Below are 23,183 nucleotides of genomic sequence, written 5' to 3' on the forward strand. Positions count from 1 at the left end.
GGAGGTCAGCGTGGAGGATAAAAATCGTAGAGTGAGACCAAGAGATGAATACACTAAGCAGATTCAGAAGGACGTAGGCTGCAGTAGGTACTGGGAGATGAAGAAGATTGCACAGCATGGAGTAGCATGGAGAGCTGCATCAAACCAGTCTCAGGACTGAAGACCACAACAACAACAACTATTAGTTCTCCCATTCCTTTCCATTTACAAATGATATGCAAGAGGACTAACTGCTGATAAGCTTCAATAATTACCCAATTTCTCTGATTTTCCCTCAATGTTCATTTCCAAGACAAATATGTGAAAAACTAATATATTCCAGAACATGGAGAAGAAAGGATCTTGCAGAGACTTGGCTTAGCCACACCCAGAATGAATTTTTCACTCTGCAGTAGAGTGTGTGCTAATTTGAAACTTCCTGACAGATCGAAACTGTGTGACAGACCAGGACTTGAACTTGGTCTCCTACCTTTCAAACTTCACAGAAGTTTTCCTGCATAACTCTTGTGGAGTCTGGAAGGTAGGAGATGAGGAAATAGTGGAAGTAAAGATATGAGGACAGGTCGTGGGTCACATTCATGTAGCTCAGTCACTAGAGTATTTGCCTGTGAAAGGCGAAGTTTCCAGATTTGAGCCCCAGTCTGGCACACAATTTTTATCTACCAGAAAGTTTCATATCAGCACACACTCCACTGCAGAGTGAAAAATTCATACTAGAAATGATCCCCCACGACGTGGCTAAACCATGTATTTGCAATAGCCTTACACCCAGGAATGCTAGTTCTGCAAGTTATGCAGGAGGACTTCTGTGAAGTTTGGAAGATTAGAGATGAGATATTGGTGGAAGTAAAGTTGAGGGGCAGGTCATGAGTAGTGCTTTGGTAGCTCAGTTATTAGAGAACTTGCCTGCGAAAGGCAAAGGTTCCAGTTTCAATCCTGGTATGGCACACCGTTTTAATCTGCCATAAAGTGTTGAGTAGTATATTAAGTACCTCCTTTCATAATTTTCATTCTTGAAATTTTAAAAGTAAATCTCCCCATGAAACTCACCTCTCTTGTAATGTTTGCCACTGTAGTTTGATCAGCATTTCCAATATACTCTTGTACTTTCAAAATGAACGTGTGATGAAATGTGCTGGTCTGCTTTGGATTGTCTTTATCTTCCTTCTCTCTCTGTCTCTCTCCCCTGCCCCCTCCCGCTCCTCTCTCTCTCTAATAACATCACTGAAATATGATAGGCCACTACTCACCACATGGAGAGGGTATTGAGTGGCTGGCAATCACATTTAAGGATACACTAAGCTATGAGACAAGTCCTTCCTCACACATAGAGAGAAAACGCACACACACACACACACACACACACACACACACACACACACACACACACACATTCATATATGCACAACTCAAACACAGATGACCACCATTGCTCTGGGCACTCAGGCCTTACTGCAGTGAGCAGTAACCTTGGCTAGGATAGAGGCAGATGACGCAGGCAATTAGGTAGCCCAGCTGTCTCTTGTGTCACAGTTTTGCAGTGGCCATTCATGTGAACAAACAGCCTGATAGTGGTAATACCAATAAAGAATGCTGCACAGTGTTCAAACTAAGTTGGTAGATCAGGCTGGTTTCACATGTGGCCCTGCCTCTGATGTGGTGGAGTAGTGTGAGGGTGTATGGAACAGGTCTTACATTTAGATCTGTTACAGGGATGATTGGGAGGGGGTGTGGAACAGGGATGGACAATGATATTCCATAGGTTGGGTGGATGGGCAGAGTGCCATTCTGGGAGGGGTGAGGAGGATAGTGTAGTGTTAAAGATATCTCTCCTTTCAAGGCATGGTGAGAGGTAGTCTAAAACCTGGTAGAGAACACGATCGTAGTTGCTCAACCCCAGCAGTGCTTCCTGCTTACAGCAGTCAGGCTTTAGCACTTCAGTATGCCATGTGTACTTGTGAGTTATGTGTTTTGTGTGTGTGTGTGTGTGTGTTTGTTTCTATGCCTGAGGAAAGACTTTGTCTGACATTTTAATATACTTATAAAAGTACTTTAAATGTGCCTATCTGCCACTCAATTTCTCCTTTAGGTGGTGAGCACCAAACTATCCTTTTTTGTATTCATATGTAAGTAAGAAAGTGGTAACAGCTGATAGTGAGGAAAGTAGAAGTTTTCATTTGGAAATAATGGCTTTCCTCCTGCCTGTATTATGTTAAATTTAACTTTAGTGTGTTCAAATAGTTTATATTGAACTAATGATATTTAATTATTAATTCAGCTGCTTCAATTTGTTAATGTATATTTTTGCTCATTAACATAGTTGAAGGTTCCTCTTCCTAACAGGTTCTGTAGGGTACGATGAGTTACTTACTGAATAAGTGAATGAATGAACAAAATGAATCTCACCAAGAAAAAAGATGGAAGATATAATTTTGTTGATGTCACTTAATTATGAAATTATTTGTTTAAAGAAAGCTGATGATCAATTTGGCAATATCTTTGTTACAAGAAATCTGATGATCAATTTGCCAATCTTTTTGTTACACATGTTATTCCATATCACCACAAAACCTGTGTGATTAATAACATTTTGACTCATGTGCTGGTTGCCCAGATATGGTCTTCTAGTGATGGTTCAGTCATATTTGAAAACAGTGTTGTGAAATCCTCTTACTGATAGAGTGACCATTCCTAAAATACTGTAGGCAAGAAAACTCAGACTCAGAGTCTATTTAACACAGTTTTCAAGAAAAAGAGAACTTTCATTCTTTAATAGCCAAAGAATCAACAAATGTGTGCAGTGGGAGTCCGTCACTGGCATGTCAGGTGAACCTACCACCCATTGTGACACTGCAGTAGAGAAATTTTGCAAAAAAATATTAAGAAAACTACATCTTGGCCTTTCCTCTGTTTATATTTCTGTACAATCCTACAGTGAAATAGTGCAATAAAAATAATTTTGCCAGCAAAGTGACCAGTGCTAAACACATCTAACTGAGAAAGGAAGTGAAGAGGAATGTGAAGAAATTCCCATCAGTGTATAGTTTCTACATCTATATCACTACTCTGCAGTTGACACCTAAGTGTCTGGCAGAGGGTTCTTTGAACATCCTTCAGTCTATTTTTCAACTGTTCCACTCTCTAACAGAGCCTGGGGCAAATGAGCACTTAAACCTCTCTGTGTGAAATCTGATTTCTGTTATTTTATTATGATGATCATTTCTCCCTATGTAGGTTGATGACAATAAAATATTTTCGCATTCAGAGGAGAAAGTTGGTGATTAGAATTTCTGGAAAAGATCTTGCTGCAATATGAAAGACCTTTGTTTAAATCATTGCCACACAAACTCACTTTTCATATCTGTGACACTTTCTCCCTTATTTTGTGATAATACAAAAGGAGCTACCCCTCTTTGGACATTTTAGATATCCTATATCAATCCTACTTGGTAAGGATCCCATACCATATTAGCAGATGATAAATAAGCATAGTGTCAGCAGTTCCTTTAGTAGTTCTGTTGCATCTTGTAATTGTTCTGCCAATAAAAAGCAGTCTTTGCTTTGCCGTCTCCACAGCATTACCGATGTGATCATTCCAATGTCAGTTGTTCTTAATTGTAGCTTCTAGTTATTTGGTCGAATTAGCAGCCTTTAAATTTGCGTGGTTTATCATGTAACCAAAATTTAATGCCTTTCTTTTTGTACTCATGAGTGTGATCTCTCACTGTTCCTTATTCAGCGACAGTTGCCACTTTTTGCACCATACAGGTTTTGCATTCTTGACAAAGAGACATATTGTCTAATGGAAGTTAATAATGCCACCCATTGGTCTAGCAGAACTGAACAACTGGTGGTGGCATGGCTTGTCATAAAATAAATATTGTTAAAAAATGAGCAAGTATAGTCTGATCAGCCATTTCCATTTAAACAAGTTTAACTGTCTTTTTTCAGTACTTGCAGAGTTCATGAATAACTACGTATAATGATCACAGCATTAACAGGAATATGTGGTGGATTTAATAATGCTTACACAGTGTAGTTGCATTAAAACACTCTTTATACCAGTCTGTGGTAACATTAAGTCTTCTTCTGAAGTGTTTCATGCAATGATTTTCAAAGTGAGGTAAACAATGCATGGCTATGAATCAACTATTCGTGTGGTGGTAAAAATAATTGTTCAGAGACATCTAGTGAAAATGTTGGATTCATTGTTGTCATTTCTGACATAATACTGTATCTTAAGAGTTGAAAGTTTCTTATTTATGTATGCAATTGAATTATTTTGTCTGTTGCAGGTGTCTGGTACTTCTTGATTCTGATGTTCCCAAATTCGATCCTAATCTTCCATTCTACAATAATCAACTTGCATTAGGATTGGCAGTGAATGTATATAAAGATCGGTGCTGGGGAAGCTACAGATACACTTTGCAACCACCAGAACCACTTTCAGTAATGACAGAATATGCTTACATGAACATACAGAACCCAGGAAATTTGTCAAGTCTATGCTGGGTGCAGGCAGAGCCACCATTGATGAGTAATACAGCGTGAGTTAAAAAATGCATGTTTCTTGTTCAATTTTCATTGTCTTTCTTTCCAGATATCTCTACAGTCACATTTAATGTGAGATGCAGTAGGATAGTGCATATTGGTATCATGCTGAAGCACAAACAACATATAATAGCAATGGTTGTAGGAACTTATGTTTTTTGTATGATAGTAATACCATTCCTACAAGACATCTGAAATTACTGAATCTTATTAAACATATATTTGTTGACAACCTATGTAACAGAAACACTCTTATTTCCCTTTATGTGTACCTGGTGAAGTATGCTTTCACATTAATTTAACACTGAGAACAACAGAGGCCCACTTGATAGAATTATAAAAATTATGGCATTTCTGTTTGCTATCAAAGATCTTCACTTACTCTTAAAATAACTTTTTAATCTGACCCAGAGTGAATACACAATGTTCACCAGCCACTGTGCTGTTCTTTTAAAAAGCTCTTTTAAATTCTGATCCTAATACTGGATCTCATATCTCTTCTGCACCAACTCCTGTTTCTTCAACTAGCACTTCACCAGACAAGTCCTGCCTCTCATAGAGCTTTTCAGTGTACTCTGTCCCTGAGTGAATTGTCTTAAGACATCATTTGGATAGGTGTGGAAGGGCATGGTATCAGCACACTGCTCTCCAAGGTGTCATCAGCTTTCCAGACCATGGGATCACTACATCTCATTTAAGTAGTTCCTATTGTCTTCATGAAACAGTGAACTGTATTCCAGCCCTCTCACAAAGACAAAATCCTTGGCATGTTCAGAAATTGAATCTGGGTCCTCTGCATAGAGTCACCATGTTGAGTTTTCATCTATGGAGGTGGACTCACTTACTCAGTGCTTGATTTTTCATGGTATGTGCTGGTACGCCATACTGCTATCTCGCCCAGAAAAAAGGTGTTTAAAGAATGATTTAAAACTTCCACTGTACTTATTCCTTTCTAACCAAATATTCCCAAAATCAATAACATTTGTCCTTCTTGTGTCATAAAAACACTTAAAGAGCAAGAACATTTTATGTCCACAGAGATTAGTGAACACAAATGTTTATTTTCTTTTAATAATGTAATACTACTACTTTGAATATTCAAGAAATTTTTCATGTCATAAAGTGTGTGTGTGTGTGTGTGTGTGTGTGTGTGTGTGTGTGTGTGTGTGTGTGTGTGTCTGCATGTATGTGTTTCTTGTATACAGAAAATATTGTCCAAATGAGAAAATTACAAAATGTATTTTATTTAACAGGGATTTTCCAGAAACTTATTTCTCTGTATATTATTCTGCCCTCAATTTCAAAGACATAATGATGGCAAGTGGAAAACTCCCAATTAATGTTCTCCCAGAAAAATTATCAGAACAGGTAAGCTTTTCATGGAATGAAATTTTTAAGAAGTTTCTTATTTCTGCTTCAAAAAGTAATAAAAATCATATGTGTAAACACATCATGAATCAGATCAACTTGTGATAATTTACCTCTAGTGTGAAGCTACAGCAGTATGCAAATCAACTCAGGAAAGATAAAACAAAATTATTGAAAATAACAGATAGAGCTAACAATGTGTATGCACTCACACACTCACACACACACACACACACACACACACACACACACACACACAAACACACACACACCTACTGTTGTCTCCCCATGCTTTGTTGTATGATGCCAGCATCCTTTGCAAGTTATTCTACTTTATTTGTTTGTTTTTCCTAGATTTTTCCTCCATTGAGTTATTTTTCCATTGCTTTTTCATTTTTACACTACATTTATTTGTTCTATTGTTTTTTGTAATTATGCTTTTCTCCATACAGCACATACCATACTGCATTGCTCCAACCTGTGCCCAAAATACTGTGATGGTGTGGTTAAGTTCGTGGCCTCACATTCCAGAGGAGTGGGGTTCCAAACCCCCATTCTATCTCAATCTCTGTCCCCCTCCCCCCCCCCCCCCCCCAAACATGGAATGCATAAATGATGTTTTTTTAAAGTTTGTCCAATGTATGGGCATACATCGAAATTGCTGACAAGAATAATATACAGAAGAATGGAAAAGAAAATTCAGGATCTGTTAGATGATGATCAGCTTGGCTTGAGGAAAGATAAAGGCACCAGAGAGGCAGTTCTGACATTGTGGTTGATAGAGGAAGCAAGAGTGAAGAAAAACCAAGACATGTGCATAGGATTTGTTGACTCAGAAAGAGTCTACTGATTGTGCAATAATTCTCACACTTGTTGGGTCTTTCTATCTTTGCAATTGTGTGGATGTTGTTTTTCTGAAAGGCTAATGCTATATCACCAGTCTTATACATTTTACACACCTATGTGAATGGTCGTTATGTTACCACTGCCGCATTTATTTTAGAAATTCCAATGGAATGTTATCTATCCCTTCTGCTTTATTTTATCTTAAGTCATCCAAAGCTCTTTTAAATTCTGATTCTAATGCTGAATTCCCTATCTCTTCCATGTTAATTCCTGTTTCTTCATCTATCACATCACCAGACAAGTCCTCCCCCTCATAGGGGTCTTCAGTGAACTCTTTCCACTTAAGTGAATTGTATTTCTGTATTCCTGAATTTACCTCAATAATTTTGTACTTCCTTTTTTCATTAATCAACTGAAGTTTTTGTTCTTTTAGTTTGTTCTTTAGTTTCTTCGTAGTTACCTTCCCTGTACCAACATTTTTCTTTCCAACTTCAGTGATTACTATTTTTAGAGATGTCCATTCCTTCTTCAATTGAACTTCATACTGAGCTATACATTATTGCAGTATCTATTGCCACATAAAATTTGAATCATATCTCTTCATTCCTTAGTACTTCCGTATCCCAGTTCTTTGATCCGTGGTTCTTCCTCACTAGTCTCTTAAACTTCAGCCTACTCTTCCAGCATTACTAAATTGTGGTCTGAGTCTGTGTCTGCCTCTGGTTAGGTATGCCTTACGATCCAATGTCTGATTTTGGAATCTCTACCTGATCCTGATGTAGTCTAACTAGAATCTTTGGACATTTTGTAGTTTAGAAAAATTACAAATAAAAAAAAACTTAATAAAGTTCCATACAATAAATACAAATGCAAACACTATAACAGTGCATTTATTAAAATTAAATACAAACAGTACAAATAAGTTACATTTCTTTTAGAAAGGTACCAGAGGCAAAACACTGATTTTTTAAATAAAAAGGTTTTTTCCTTGCCCTGTCATTTGCAGACACATTTACAATGTCTTCATAGACCAGTTTCATTGTGAAGTCTGATTCAGTAGCAAGGACCTCAAGATAAATAAGATGATCTTGTGTTTTTGAAGTCCTTAAATAATTTTTTGTGCATCTTGCAGCAGACAATGATTTTTCTCTTCAGCAGTTAGATGCAGGATTATTAAAGTATGTTTGAAGAGCTGTATTCTAATTTGCATTAACATTTTCTAAGTTGCAATTTTTTAGCATCATTGTGATATAGTCACAGGTTTTATTAGTCACTCCCCCACCCAAAAAAAAAATAACATCACTGGGTGTGAAATGTTCTTCAACAACCAGGGGTATCAATTTTCTCCTTCCTTTGGTGAAAGTGTTTTTTCTTCTTTTTGATGTTGATTTGGGGTGTAACTTCCTGATTCTTCTACAATTTCACTTGAGCACAGTGTTTCCTGTCTACCGGATTTTTTAAAAAGTCATGGCGCAGAACTTTCTTCAGTGCTTCTTCTTTTTGTTTTATTTTTTCTTTTGCCAGAGATGGTACTGAGCTCCACCTACTCACTTTCTTTCAGTAATTATCTTCAGTGATTATCAAAATATTGCAAAGCAGAATCCAATGACAACAGGGTAGGAATCACATTAAAAGTCACTTCCCATTTGATTTAATGAACTAAAGCAGACTGTATTCAGTCATCGGTGTAAAAATCATCCAGTGTGGACCTGCTACTACTTGCTATTACTGGTGCATGTACAATGTAATAAAGTTAACATAAATGTGATGATAAGTTAATTCATCATTTGCCTGACAGAAGTTGAAAAAATCTCTTTATAAAACACACCCAGGAAGTTTCAAAAATATGTTTTTTTATTACGAACAGGAAAAAAACTGTTCTTGAATAACTTTTGTTAAGAGTTTATTAACATAATTAAAGAAACCATGCTGTTGTGGACATACCTTAATGCCATTTCAACCACAATGTAATATAATTAACAAATGAATATTAAATATGTAAGAATCCTCTCTCATAAGTTACAAAAATAACTAATTAACATCACTGTATCGAAGTATTTCTTACCTTGTGAATAGTGTAAAAAATAAACAATACTATGTAACACACTTCTGTATGTATATCAACTAATAATCCACAGTGAATGAGAGATTTAAATTTTTGGAGTGTGAAAGTAGGATGGAAACTGTTCAGCACTGCTAATGTGCATGAATTAATTTTCTCTTGTGAGTGGGAGATTTAAACCTTAGGAACTTGTTTGATGCTCATGGCTTTTATACAGTTTTCCACAAAAATTGCCACCCAAAACCTGCCACTCTGATCAGTTCGCTAGTTTGCCCCTCCCTTAATACAGTTTTGTATATAACTGATTTCCTTGCATAACTTTGTCCTATCCAAGCTTGTGCTCCATCTCAGATGACTTCATTGTTATTCTTATCCAAGCTTGTGCTCCATAACTGACGATTTCATTGTTGATGTAATATTAAACCCTAATCGTCCTTTTGTTTACTTCCTGCAAGACAGGAAACTTTCCTGGTATCTAGCAAAACGTCAATAATGTTACTGCTTTGGTGTTAAACCATGGGCTCCTCTCCACCCCATTCTCATAGTCCATTGGCCTGACCACTGAATTTCCCTGCCCGGCTGCAAATATTCCTTGCACATTGGTTTCTGTCTACTCGAGCTTCATCAGTCTTCACCAATTTAGTATGGCACAAACACAATATCCTGAAATTTAAGTTGATGAACTAACTTCACTCTCTCTGTAAAAATCTCCTGCTTTGCAACTCCTAACTTCTACATCCATTAAAAATCCTCAATACTCTCTCCTAAATCCATTAACCAAAGCCACCATGTCATCCTATTGTGGAAAGTTACTGCACTCTCACTGAATGAATCTCTGCTCTTATGAAGGAAGGCATTCAAATTAATTCCTAAAGCCTACCCTCCTATATTAAGGACACTAATTTGTTTTCTCCATCAGGTCTCTGTCTTTCCTTTCTCTTCAACACCTGGCACTTGCTTATTACCTTTGATGCTGCTTTCCTCTGTGTCAGCTTCACCAATGCCCATGGTCTTTACACCACAAAACATTACTGCTCGCAACATTGGCTGATTCCAAACTCATCACCTCCTTCATAGTAAACAAGAGCAACAACATCACCACCTAAACTGATTTCTCCTTTGAAGGTACTGAGCAGTGTTTCTAGCCTCTCAGAATCATAAGTCTCTTACTGGTTTCTGATTTATGCATTATGTGGATCTTCACATCTCCTTCTTCTTACAGAACCCAACATTTTCTATCCTATTTTCTTTGTTCTGTCCTCCTTAGTTTGGCAAGAATTTGACCACCACCTCACTGAATGATCACTAAGAACCTTGGCTCACATCAAACTAACAAATCACCAACAGTGTATGTTGTGTAAAATGTGCATCTTGTTTAGAGAGCCAGAAATGAAGTGTGCTGGCATCTATTTAGTTTTAGTGCCAAACCAGATGATGATGATGATGTTTGGTTTGTGAGACGCTCAACTGCGCAGTCATAAGTGCGTGTACAAAGTCCCAATTTTCAAACAGTCCAAGTTTTACACAATCCAGTCTACCACTGTCACAAATGATGATGATGATAATGATGAAATTATGAGGACAACACAAATGCACAGTCCATGGGCAGAGAAAATCCCAACCTGGCCAGGAATTGAACCCAGAACCCCATGATCCAGAGGTAGCAATGCTATCCACTAGACCACAAGCTGCAAAAGGTGCCAAACCAGATTAGATGCTGTATGCCTTGTTATATTAGGGTTAACAGTCCTATTGCTTTCAGTATCTTTGATTATATGGTCTTAACTTTTCATAATTATGCAGATTTGACTCAATCATGCTTACATGAAGTTGTAGAAAAGAAGAAACTTTTGAATAAAACTGACTCCCTCAGGATAGTTTATGTCTATCTTCAAGAGTCTTCCAGTTCATTTCCTTCAGTATCTCTGTGACACCCTCCAGTGGATTAAGCAAAACTTTGATCATTCATGCTGCCCTTCTCTGTATACATTCAAGATTCCCGGGTACGGGTCCCACATACTTGAGCAATATTCTAGAACCGGTCACACGAGTGATTTGTAAGCAATCTCCTTTGTAGATTGATTGCACTTCCCCAGTATTCTACCAATAAACCAAAGTCTACCATCAGTTTTATCCATGACTGAATCTATGTGTTCATTCCATTTCATATCCCTACAAAGTGTTACACCAAGGTATTTATATGAGTTGGTCGATTCCAGCAGTGACTCATTGATATTATGCTCATAGGATACTATGTTTTTTCATTTTGTGAAGTGGACAGTTTTACAGTTCTAAACATTTATAGCTAGTTGCCAATGTCTGCACTACTTTGCAATCTTATCAGTATCTGACTGAACATTTGTGAAGTTTCTTTCAGATACTACTTCATTACAGTTAAGTCCATCATCTGCAAAAAGCTTTATTTTATTATTAATATTGTCTGCAAGGTCATTAATATACAACATGAATAACAAGGGCCCCAACACAACTCCCTGGAGCACACCCAAAGCTACTTCTACATCTGACAATGACTCTCCATCCAAGATAACATGTTGTGACCTCCTTAACCAAAACCTCCTCAATCTAGTTACATATTTGACTTGATTCCCCACATGATTGCACTTTTGATAATAAACGTAGATGTGGAATTGAATCAAATGCTTTTTTGAAATCAAGAAATACAGCATCTATCTGATTGTCTTGATTGAAAGCTTTCAGTATGTCATGTGAGAAAAGCACAAGTTGGGTTTCAGGTAATCAATGGCTTTGAAATCCATTGCTGGTTGGCATTGAGGAGGTCATTCTGTTCAAGATACCTCATTATGTTTGAGCTCAGAATATGTTCTAAGATTCTACAACAAATCAATGAAAAGAGCATTGAACAGTAGTTTTGTGGATCACTTCCACTACCCTTCTTGTAGATGGGTGTGACCTGTTCTTTTTTCCAAGAATGCAGGGTTTTTTGTTCGAGAGATCTATGAAAGACTGTAGTTAGAAGAGGAGCTAACTCAGCTGCAAATTCAGTATAGAATCTGACAGAGATTCCATTGGGCCCTAGAGCTTTGCTCAATTTTAATAATTTAGCCATTTCTCAACACCACTGATATTAACACTTATGCAATTCATCTTTTCAGTGGTATAATGATTAAATTGTGGCAATTATCCTGGGTTTTTGTTTGTAAAGCACCGTTTGAAAATTGAGTTTAAGATTTCTGCTGCTTTTGCTTTGCTTCCCAAAATTTCAGCTCCTATCTCATTCACTAGGGACTGGACATTAATTTTGGTGCCAATAACTGGATTTACATATAACCTGAATTTCTCTGGGTTTTGTGAAAGATTCCTTGACAAAATTCTGCCGTGGCAGTCACTGAAGGCATCACACGTTGATCTCTTGATAGCCAAATGTCTTTCATTCAGCATCTCCCTGTCTATAGCCCTGCAGTTTGTTTTACATCTATTGTGCAGTAATCTTGGTTTCTGTAAAAGTTTCTTTACAGTGACTGAATACCGTGGAGCTTCCCTCCCATTATGAACTGTTCTACTGGGGACATTTTTGTCCAGTCCATGGTCAACTATTCTTTTAAACTTGAGCCATAGTTCCTGTACATGCTCCTGCTGTAAGATAAAAGTTTCAAGTTTCTCAATGGATTATGACACTACTGATTTTTTATCTAGTCTACTGAACATATATATCCCTCTTATTGTTTCAGCTGTCCTTAGTATTTTGGAAGTCATTGTTGACACAACTGCCCACATTATGGTCACTGATACCAGTTTCAATGTTGACATCCTAAAAGAGGTCAGATCTATTTGTTGCCATTTGATCCAATATATTTACATTATTAATTGGGTTTCTAACTATCTGTTCTATGTAGTTTTCAGAGAAGGCATTTAGTATAGTTTCAGAGGATGTTTTATCACACCCACCACTAACAAAATCATAATTTTCCCAATTAATTGTTGGATGATTAAAGTCTTCACTGATGATTACTGTATGGTTGAGGAACTTACGTACAAGTGAACTGAGGTTTTCTCTAAAGTTTTTGGTTACATCAGTCTGGTGGGTGACAGAAGGAACCAGTTATCATTTTAAGCCCACCTCTGACACTGTCTTGCCCAAATAATCTCACTTGTGTCTTCAATTTCTACCTTGATGGGTTTGAGTTTTTTGTCTTCTGTGACAAATACACCACCTCCATTTCACATTTGCCTATCCTTTCAATATACACTTAAAATTTACCCAGAAATGTCACTGCTATCAATTTCAGGTTTCAACCAGCTTTCTGTACCTAGTATTATGTGAGCTTCACTGCTATTCATCAGCACTTCAAACTATGGCACTTCATTGTGAATGCTTTGGCAGTTTACCATTAGGATTTTAATACTCTCACCTGTGGGAGGTATTAAGATCTTACACTGATACTTCTGGGTTTCCTACAGTTGTTGTTATGTGGATTGAATGGAGAGTTGCCTAATCTAAAAGACCGTCATGTGCACACCACACATAGTCAGCTACCTGAGTAGCAGCCTCTGATATGTATGTTCTCAATCGTATGGTGCAAGTCCAGGAAGTTGCAGCCTAGCTTGTCACAGAACTTTTGAAGTCTCTAGTTCAGCCCTTTCACCGAACTTAGAACCAAAGGGCCATGATCAGTTCTTGGGACAATGCTGCAAGTTATGAGCTTCATTGAAACTCCATGCTCAAGGCTGGTCTTCTCAACCTTTTCTACCAGTCACTGGAATGACCCAAGAATGACAACAGAACTGAAACGACAGGCATCATTTGTTCCAATGTGCACCACAATCTGCAGCTGGTTGCACCCTGTTCCCTCTGTGGCAGCTGGAATAGCCTGTTCAACATGTTGACTGAGGTCCCCTGGCATACACACTGAGTGCACCTGGTGTCCTTTCTTAGCCCTTGCTGCCATTTCCTTGAGGGGTACCATCATTTGCTGTAAGTTTAAGCTGCTGACAATAAATAGACCCTTTTTTGTTTGCCCCCTCCTGATATGACAAAGCAGGTGACGTGAGCCCCAATGGCTCAGTTTCAGTAAAATACAGTACCTCAAACTCGTTGGTTAGGGGGATTGGTACAACTCTGTGAGTCCTACTTGATCCCCAGCCACCCTGTACAGGACACCTAGGTATATCATTGACCTGCCATTCACAGTCAAGTGGATGAGTAATGACAAATTTTGTACTTTCCGGAGAGGAGACAGGATGCATGGGAGAAGTTAGTACTTGAAGTGCCTTGGTACTCATATCACAGGTACATGACTCTAGGGAGCTCTTCCAACACACTGGTTCGAGCAACTGACAATCATTTGACAGTACTCATGGCGATTTCCAACTGATTATGAATGTCAACCAACTTCTCCAGTGTTTAAGAACAGCATATACAGTGGGGCAAAAATTTTGGCTGGTGCAATGTATTATGAAGCAGTGAACAAATAAGTTTAAATTATGCCCACTGTTTGTCTTTTAATCCATTGAGCTAAAAATTTTCTAATTTCCTAAAGAATTGAAGCAACACAAAACAAGATTTCTATTAATGCAACATGAAAAAACTGTGGTAAAAACTCCTAATTTCTTAAAACATTTTGGGGTTAATTATAGTTAATAGTGAACTCAAAAACAGAGTTAATGATAAATGCAGATAATATATAGAGCTACTCCTCTTTAAGGGAAAACTAGATGTAACACAGTATGTTAGTTAGAATATCTGCTACAGTAACTAAACCACAAACACCGATTTGCTACAAATTCCTCATAGATTATGCAAAAGATAATGGTAGCTTCTGGAAGTTCTCAAAAATGCACATTTATTTGTGTTGATATAAAATGAAGTTCAGGGGTGATATATTCTTGGCAGAACTGTGAACCACAAACTCTGATTTGCTATGAAATAAATTATATATCCAAAATGCAGTTCTGTAAGCATCTGAAAACTCTCAAAATAACTTACATCTCATGTAATTGTGCAATGCAATTAGATAATAATTGTTTTGAACAAGGATAGGCCTACTGTTCTCCAAAACTTCAGAAGAGCATAATTAAGTTAAAGCCTACAATTAATGATAACAGTACAAGTTTATCAAAGCACTTGCGAATGTTTGAAATTTTGCAATATATCACCATACAAATGGGTACTGTATTCATCCAAATAGCATTCCTCCATTAACCACAGCAAACAAAACTTCTATTTCTTCAAATCTGTGAATGGAATGACACTCACAAATCAGTTGGATCAGTTTTCAATAAAACACATGTACTTTTTACATGTAGTAGACCTCTTAATAAATGAGCTGTGGACTGTTGGATGGCCGGGAGTAGACTTCACAAGAGAAAAGTCAGTACAATACAAGACTCACAAAGAGACGATGTGCAATTTTATAGTCATACATCATATTCAATAGTAATTCATTTTTGATACTGTCCCTGGCTTCTCCTCATGGTTGATGGCTGTTGAACAGCTATGAGCAACTCACATGCACCAGGGCATCTTAATTCTGGGTAGCAGGAGGTAAATGCAGTCTTCTGACAGATGGACAGCTCCTGAAAAGCAGTTATATCATCACCAGGCATTTAGTCCACATCTGCATATGACCCGTGCAGGATGCAGCACCATTCTGTTCCACAGCGATCAAATATACCACTGCTCATGACAAAAGCCTTGGTCTGAGTTTCAAGCAGAATTGTTCGACAGGAAATCTCAGATGTAATTGTCATCCCAGAAGACCAAGGCAGAAGCCTTCAACAAGAAGCCTAAGCAAAGCATTTCTATGCCCTCTTGTAGGCCCATCAAATCTTGCAGTGGATATGTTTTATATTTGATTTCCTAGTTTTCATTTCCAGATCTCCCTATAAATTTATTTGTTAAAAACAGACATTCTATTAGGTGATAGATTTCTCCACATATTTTTGCTAAACAGTCCTCTTTAAAAATGGAATTTCATTTTACCAATTTCTGCTGCAAGGTTAACTCAGCTTCATGTGGGTACAGGCTTTAAGGACATATAATTTACAATTGTGAAGCCTGTACATCCTTTACTCATAATCTGAGGCATATTCAAAAGAATGTGCTGTTTGATCATAAAAATAACTGTAAGCCTGAAGTTATGACCTCTACTGTTATAGGGTGCAATAGTGCATGATGAATTGGTGGAGATCTGTTGGACACCCATTGGGGCATTAGTAAAACCATATTAACAAACCGAACATTCATTGCTTGAATACAACAGTTGCTGCAACACCATTACAGGCCACCGATGGGAGCAAGGCAGTAGAAGTAAGCAGCTAGCCAGGAAGCCAGCAAAATCACCACATGGCATGTGTTGCTGTGGCAGGGACACAGAGGTGGTCCAAGGGCACAGAGCTGGCAGGACTTCCAATGGGCATCAGCTACTCTGCCTAGTGGAAGTCCAACAACTCTGCATGGAGCTCACCCATCTGATGGCTGAAGAGCAGCTGCTCGTGCATGCTCATGCTGGAGGCCACCAAATGACCTGCTGGTCAAATGTGGTATGTCCACCACATCAGGCTTTTCTTGAACAGTGGCACTATGGCTAACAGTGTTCAAATCCCAGAACTGAGTTTCCAGTAACACAGAAGCTTGTAGATGCTAGATGAGTGCGTGGTGGACCATCATAGGCCCCTCATCAAAGCTAGCTGATTTCAGACTGAAAATAACTCTGCCAAAAATGAGCAGATGCCTGGTGCACATCTATTGTGCTATGGCACTGGTTCCTTCCAGTCAAACCATGACAGAGCTGTGGTCTGGCCATCAGGACATCAGGCCAGCCACATAATAAATGCCCCCTCTTTCTGCTGTGTTCATAATTTTGCAACTCAGGTAGACCAGTCTGGAAATGGTGTGAAGAAATCGTCTTGGTGGTGAGGCTATAATACTTGCTATATCAGTGGACTTCCTTGTTTGAATTCTACGTAGCTGTCATGGCTTGAATCACTTTCCTTGGCTTCTTGCATTACTAAGGAAGGTGTCTTGGTTCAGCTCAGCCATGCCAAGTACTTTATTCTGCAGTACAGCATAATATATTCATGAAAAGGAACTCATTTACTGTTGGTTTAAGTTTTCTACAAACTTACTTCATTTTTCTACATTATTATCATTCACTTCCATGCACTTTACATAATGTTATATTACCTTCCTAAGCCTCTGCATAGAAGTTCTCCAATTGGATACTGAACTAGTTCATAACAATAGTCTTGAATCCTTTGAAACCATCAGATTGCTATCCACCAATCCACTGTTTCCAATACAAGAAGAGGTAATAGTCTCCAGATGCAAGATTAAGTCATCAAAAAGCTACCAACAGGAATACTGAATCTCATACTAGGTACAGGCCACGGTGTATGGACATGCATGGTCATATGGGAGGCCTATCTGAGGAGACATTTTTCAAGGGGTGTCAATTTTTATTGCATGGTCAGTTTGGTGAGTATATTGCTGTGAAGATCAGCTGTAGCTGTTGACCAATATTCGATGAAATCAAGCAAAAGAATGCTCTTTTGACACAGAAAATGGTAGTGTTTATTTTTTGACATGAGTAAAATTATTACTTGAAATTTTTCGATCTGGTGAAGCCAAATGATATTTTTGCACTGGCTGTTGTTTAGTTCTGCACTGGTGTAGGATGTCCATGTTTCATCACCCACAACAATATGACAGAAAAATCAATGCCATCTTGTTGACAGAGCTCCAAAAATGCGAGTCTGTTTGACATTCTTTGGTCTTGGTGTTTGTTAGTAAGCATTTCTAGTATCTACATTACACACAGTGTGTGATATCTATGGTTTTCCATGACAGCCATGTAAATATTGATGTGTCCAACTTGAGGACATTTGTCAGCTGAGCACCCATAGTCAATCAGTGATTGGATCACAGTTTTTGGTCAACTTGTTGCATGATTTCACCAGGTTTGGAGCTGAGCATGCCACTCTGTTCTTCATTATGTACATTTGTATGGTCACTTTAAAGTATCAACACCTCTGCCTAAGCTTTCCTTCTTTCATTTATGTAGGCTCATAAACTAGGGTTAACTCAGGAGGGATCTGAGCACCTGTAGATCCTACTGCATACAAAAATCAAATTACAGCACATGTTTCACAACTGGTGGAGGAAAAGATTTTTGAAATCATTATTGTTTGTTTCCCCCTCTGTAAAATGACTACTGTATGTAAGCAATCATTAGAGGGTACTGCATTAATGCAACTTTGTTCCTAGCAGCCAACATTTAAATTCAAGCATACTTTTTGCATATGCCTCAAACAAGCATCAGAACTCACACTATTAAAAGTATCAATGTTACTGCCTGTTATAACACATCTTCTTAGCAAACTATCAAGAGTAATACTGGTAGGTGTACATCGCATATGTAATGAGAATGGTTTAACACTATTTATTGAGTCCTCTTCAGTACTTGCCAAGGGAGCCAACTAGGTAAGTCATTATGTGACACTTTCAAATCTTATATATTACAGCTATGTTTTTCATTTTCAATATATTGTCATTTGAATACTTTTCAGAACAGCATACTTGGTCTGGAATTCTCTGGTAAAGATAAAAATGGTAGACGAGTAATGGGGCTTCTACCTGGCCAAGGCTTAGCAACTAATGTTATTGCTGAGAATGTTTATGATGTCCCTCAGTCATGGAGTTTGGAGGATGCAGCTACAGTACCTGTTGTATACACTACAGTAAGTTGCATTCATGATTTTGTGTGGCATAAAGGAGTTTAAAAAAAGCAGCAAGTTACTCTTAGTTGGTGTAAGTGATGAAATGTGCACAACCTATTTTTTAGGTGTTTTATGTCAGCCGATAAAATTTCTTTGGACTTGCTTCGAATTATTGTAGTTATTCCTTCAATAAAAACATCTTTCATTGAACAAATAGCTTTAGACATCTTGTGTAGAAATTCAGTGAAAATGTGTAGGGTGTATAAATGTCATTGAGGGTGAACACTTCACATAAAAGCAGACATGAAAACATGTTTAAATAATTGACACCTTTACACTTTTCATGAATGACAGTTTGAGAAAATAAATTGTATACTTTAGATGTCACAGTTACCTTTTCTTTTGATGAAAAGTATAAGCTGAATGATGTAATATGTTGTACGAAAAGAAAATTACACTGCCTGCTTATTGAAATTGTGCTGTCCATTAGAAAACTGATTATGAAATCCTAAGTTTTCTTTTTGACCTTTTCTGAACTTTGTAAATTATAATTTCCCTTAAAAGAGGTAACAACAGCAGAATTTCCAACATATTAAATAAATTGTTTTGTTGCTACACATCACCACTCCTCATAAACCTTTGTAAGAGATACTGTCGTTTACAGGTAACAAAATAATATAACACAAAAATAGTAAAGTTATCTAAAAACTGAAGTGTTTAGTAGTGAATGAGCAAATGTTTTCTTAGATATCAATCTTGTATTTTTCTCAACTAATGTGACTGACACATATCACAGTTCTGAGGACATTATTTGATGTATGCCTATAACACAGAAGGGTGACTTTCTTTGTCCTGGTTTATGGCAGCTCTGTAGAAGAATGCAAGTTTAAAAGCTGAGAATAATTTTCATTCTCATGATTTTAAGATTTTTCCAGTGTATGACAATTTTCAACTGTTCTCATGTGTTTAGATTAGATTAGATTTACGTTTATTACAATTGATCCATAGTGAGGAGGTCCTCCAGGATGTAGAAGATGTCAGAAAAAAAATACATGACAAATATTTACAACTGAAACAAATAAGCTAATGTACCTGCCACAGGTCCCAAGTGGAATGATTGTCATTTTTTTAATGAACTCTATATGAAAGAATTATCTTACAAACACTCATTTACTAAGACCACATTAATGCACTGAATTTAAAATTTAAAAAAATATTTTTTATTTATAAGTTCAAAAACATATAATAGAACTACTACAATAGTTATTTACAACTGAAACAAATAAGCTAATGTACCTGCCACAGGTCCCAAGTGGAATGATTGTCATTTTTTTAATGAACTCTATATGAAAGAATTATCTTACAAACACTCATTTACTAAGACCACATTAATGCACTGAATTTAAAATTTAAAAAAATATTTTTTTATTTATAAGTTCAAAAACATATAATAGAACTACTACAATAGTTATTTACAATGAACACATTACTGCACTGAAATTGTGCAGAAGTTAGACTGTACTTACACACACACACACACACACACACACACACACACACACACACACACACACACACACACACACACACACACACACATGCACACACAAACAGCCACGTGACTTTGTTGAGATGGTATATTACTTCAACAAACTACCTTGTTGCCATTCGCAGTGGTCCTGATGACTGATCTTCTACCGCTTCACACTGTCTTGTGCATTCCTGCCATCTTGCTATCAATCCTGCAATGCTTGGACATGGCTCTGCTAATGAAGTGGAAGGAGAAGTGCACTGCCAGGAAATGTCCTATGGTCCTCAGATCCAGTGCCACAACTACAAAACTCATGACAGTGGTCCTCAGATACTATGCCACAACTACCAAACTCACAACACTGCTGGAGTGTGGGAGCCGTGACTATGCTGAAGTCTTAGTTCTTCAGGCAGCATGATGCAAGCAAAACTTCCCATTGCCTATCGTTGTTTTTTGGGCTCACTCAAGGATGGATATAAGGGGTGTTCAAAAAGAAACAAGCGAGAGGCATAATTACAGAAATCAATACCTGTATGTTAGAAGTACTGATGCTGGCTGTTGAAATACTTGTCCCACTGTGACAAAAGCTGATTAATGGCTGTCTCATAAAATTCCTGGGGCTGCGATGTTAACCAGTTCTGCACGTATAGCTGGACATCGTCGTTCGAGGCGAATCATTTGCCCCTCAGATCCTTTTTAGGGGACCAAAAATGGCGTAATCACAGGGAAAGAGGTCTGGACTGCATGGAGGGTGGCTGAGAACCTCCCATTTGAATTTCTTCAGGAGTGCTGCAACTGTATTGGCTGTATGAGGCTTTGCATTGTCATGGTGCAGAATGACACCATGGGTGAGATTACCTGGTCCTTTTGATTTGAACACTTGGTGAAGGGTGGTCAAGGTTTGCGAGTAATGCTGGGCTTTCACTGTTGTCCTTTGCTGCAGGAAGTGAATCAGAAGGGGGCCATATTGGTCAAAGAAAAACATCAGGATTACCTTTCCTGCACTCACTTTGGACGACAACGTCCAGCTATACGTGCGGAACTGGTTAACATCGCAGCCCCGGCAATTTTGAGAGACAGCCATCCACCACCTTGTGTCACAGTGGGACAAGTGTTTCAACAGCCATGGTCAATACTTCTAACATACAGGTACTGGTTTCTGTAATCAAGCCATGGCTTGTTTCTTTTTGAATGCCCCTTATACAAAGCATTACTTAATTATAAACTGCTGTCTTTATTTAAAAGTTCATTTCATACCTGGATTTCTACAGATATTTTCAAGATGAAGTACCAGAATGTGATGGCTGATTGTAACAAATTGATGCCATCTTAATTCATGATATATCTTTTGGAGATGTAGTGCTCCAGGAAAGCATACTTTATACTCATACTCTTTATTCATGTGACCATCGGGCTCCACACATCTCTCCTGGGCATCCACACAGTCAGAGCTGTCTACATTTTCTTATATTGTCAAACAATGCAGAAGACTCCTGGTTTCCAGAGTTATAGGTTATCCTTAACAGAATCCTACAAGGCTTTTGTCTTGGCTGGTGCTTTACACTATATTTCCAGAATGTTCTCCCAGATATCACTTATGTGTTTTCCTCATAAGGGGTAAGCACCATTGCAACAGGCTTTTCCTTTTCCTGTGCAAGCTGTGGCTCAGACTTTCATAGCTTTGAGGGGCACTGTATCTGACAGTTGTTGTAACAACCCTTTCAGGAAATTGCTAATAACTCTTGTTCAGAGATTTTGTGAATCCTAGAGTGCTTAGGATAACTTCACATTGTGAGAGGACATGACTGCTGGAGACATAGAAGTATAACTCTGTATGCATTGGTTTACAGTAAAAACTGTGTCCTAGTGTGCTATGTGGACTTCACTTGATGAGCACTTCAAAAAACAGAGGTTGGTTTTCTTCTGTCTCCTTTATGAATCTAATGTAATGGTGGAATGAGTTCAGATGTTGCAAAAATGTTTATGGAGGCCTTTGAAGAAGAAATCCTGGTGTCAACATTTTGTGAGCCCTCATGTTTCTTTCAATATGTTGGTGATATGTGAATAAATGAGTGTGGGTTTCTTGTCACATAAGATTTGTATCTAACCTCACTCTTTCAATAACTTCCTCTGTCATCATCATTGGAAGTTATCTGTAACCTTATGATACATTATTTAGTTGGCTGAATTATGTTATGGAGATGTCACAAAATCATGGAACTCTCATATCCTACCAGAGGTTAAGGTGATGTTTATGAGTGGAGAACATTTGTAGCAATGCTGATTTCATTAGACGGAAGATGACTTAGGTTATTTCTCTGTAGCTTTTCAGCATTGAAGCCCATTTGCATCCACCATTATGGGTATAGTGGCTATACCAGTTGAAGTGGTTGCACGTTCTGATCTCATTGATTTCTTTGAGACAGGTAACCAATAGGCAGATCCATGGGATAAGATTTTCATTTTGTCAAATATAATATAGTGAATGGAGATGGGGTCTATTCAGGATCAGAGAAAATAAGAGCACTCTCAGATTTTCTGACTCCTCAACACATTCACAATGTGAGAAACTTTTGTAGACTGTACTTGTACTGCTGGTGATTCATAAAGGATTCATGTACCAAGGCACAGCTCTTGTATTTGTATTTATTATTTGGTCCAGTAAATCTTGCATGCAGAGTACAGCACATCTAATATTGAACAGGTCAGTGCAAATGTATCTTCATGTTTACATTATGTTTTCTGTGTATTAATGAATACAATTTTTCCAGCTTTGGCTTATAATTAAACCTCTTCATCTAGAAAATTACAACTGAAAATATGAATAAATTAATATTAATGATTACAGTCTGTGCCGGCCGCGGTGGTCTCGCGGTTCTAGGCGCGCAGTCCGGAACCGTGGGACTGCTACGGTCGCAGGTTCGAATCCTGCCTCGGGCATGGATGTGTGTGATGTCCTTAGGTTAGTTAGGTTTAAGTAGTTCTAAGTTCTAGGGGACTGATAACCACAGCAGTTGAGTCCCATAGTGCTCAGAGCCATTTTTTTTTATTACAGTCTGTACATGCTACAAGTAGATAGGCATCTACACAGTATTTTTGTAAGTGATAAGGAATGTGACTTATACACTT

General features: G+C 37.8%; 1 protein-coding gene across 1 annotated transcript in view; it reads left to right on the forward strand.

Annotated features, from left to right (window-relative positions):
• LOC126252297 (fatty acid synthase-like) overlaps positions 1-23,183 on the forward strand; it is a 338,172-nt gene that overhangs the window by 221,067 nt on the left and 93,922 nt on the right. The window contains exons 20-22 of the mRNA XM_049953179.1: positions 4,296-4,547; positions 5,805-5,919; positions 18,374-18,544. Coding sequence (XP_049809136.1) covers positions 4,296-4,547; positions 5,805-5,919; positions 18,374-18,544 — 538 coding nt within the window. The remainder of the gene's footprint in view (positions 1-4,295; positions 4,548-5,804; positions 5,920-18,373; positions 18,545-23,183) is intronic.

The sequence above is a fragment of the Schistocerca nitens genome, chromosome 4 (assembly GCF_023898315.1).
Source record: "Schistocerca nitens isolate TAMUIC-IGC-003100 chromosome 4, iqSchNite1.1, whole genome shotgun sequence".
In the NCBI taxonomy this organism is placed as follows: Eukaryota; Metazoa; Arthropoda; class Insecta; order Orthoptera; family Acrididae; genus Schistocerca; species Schistocerca nitens.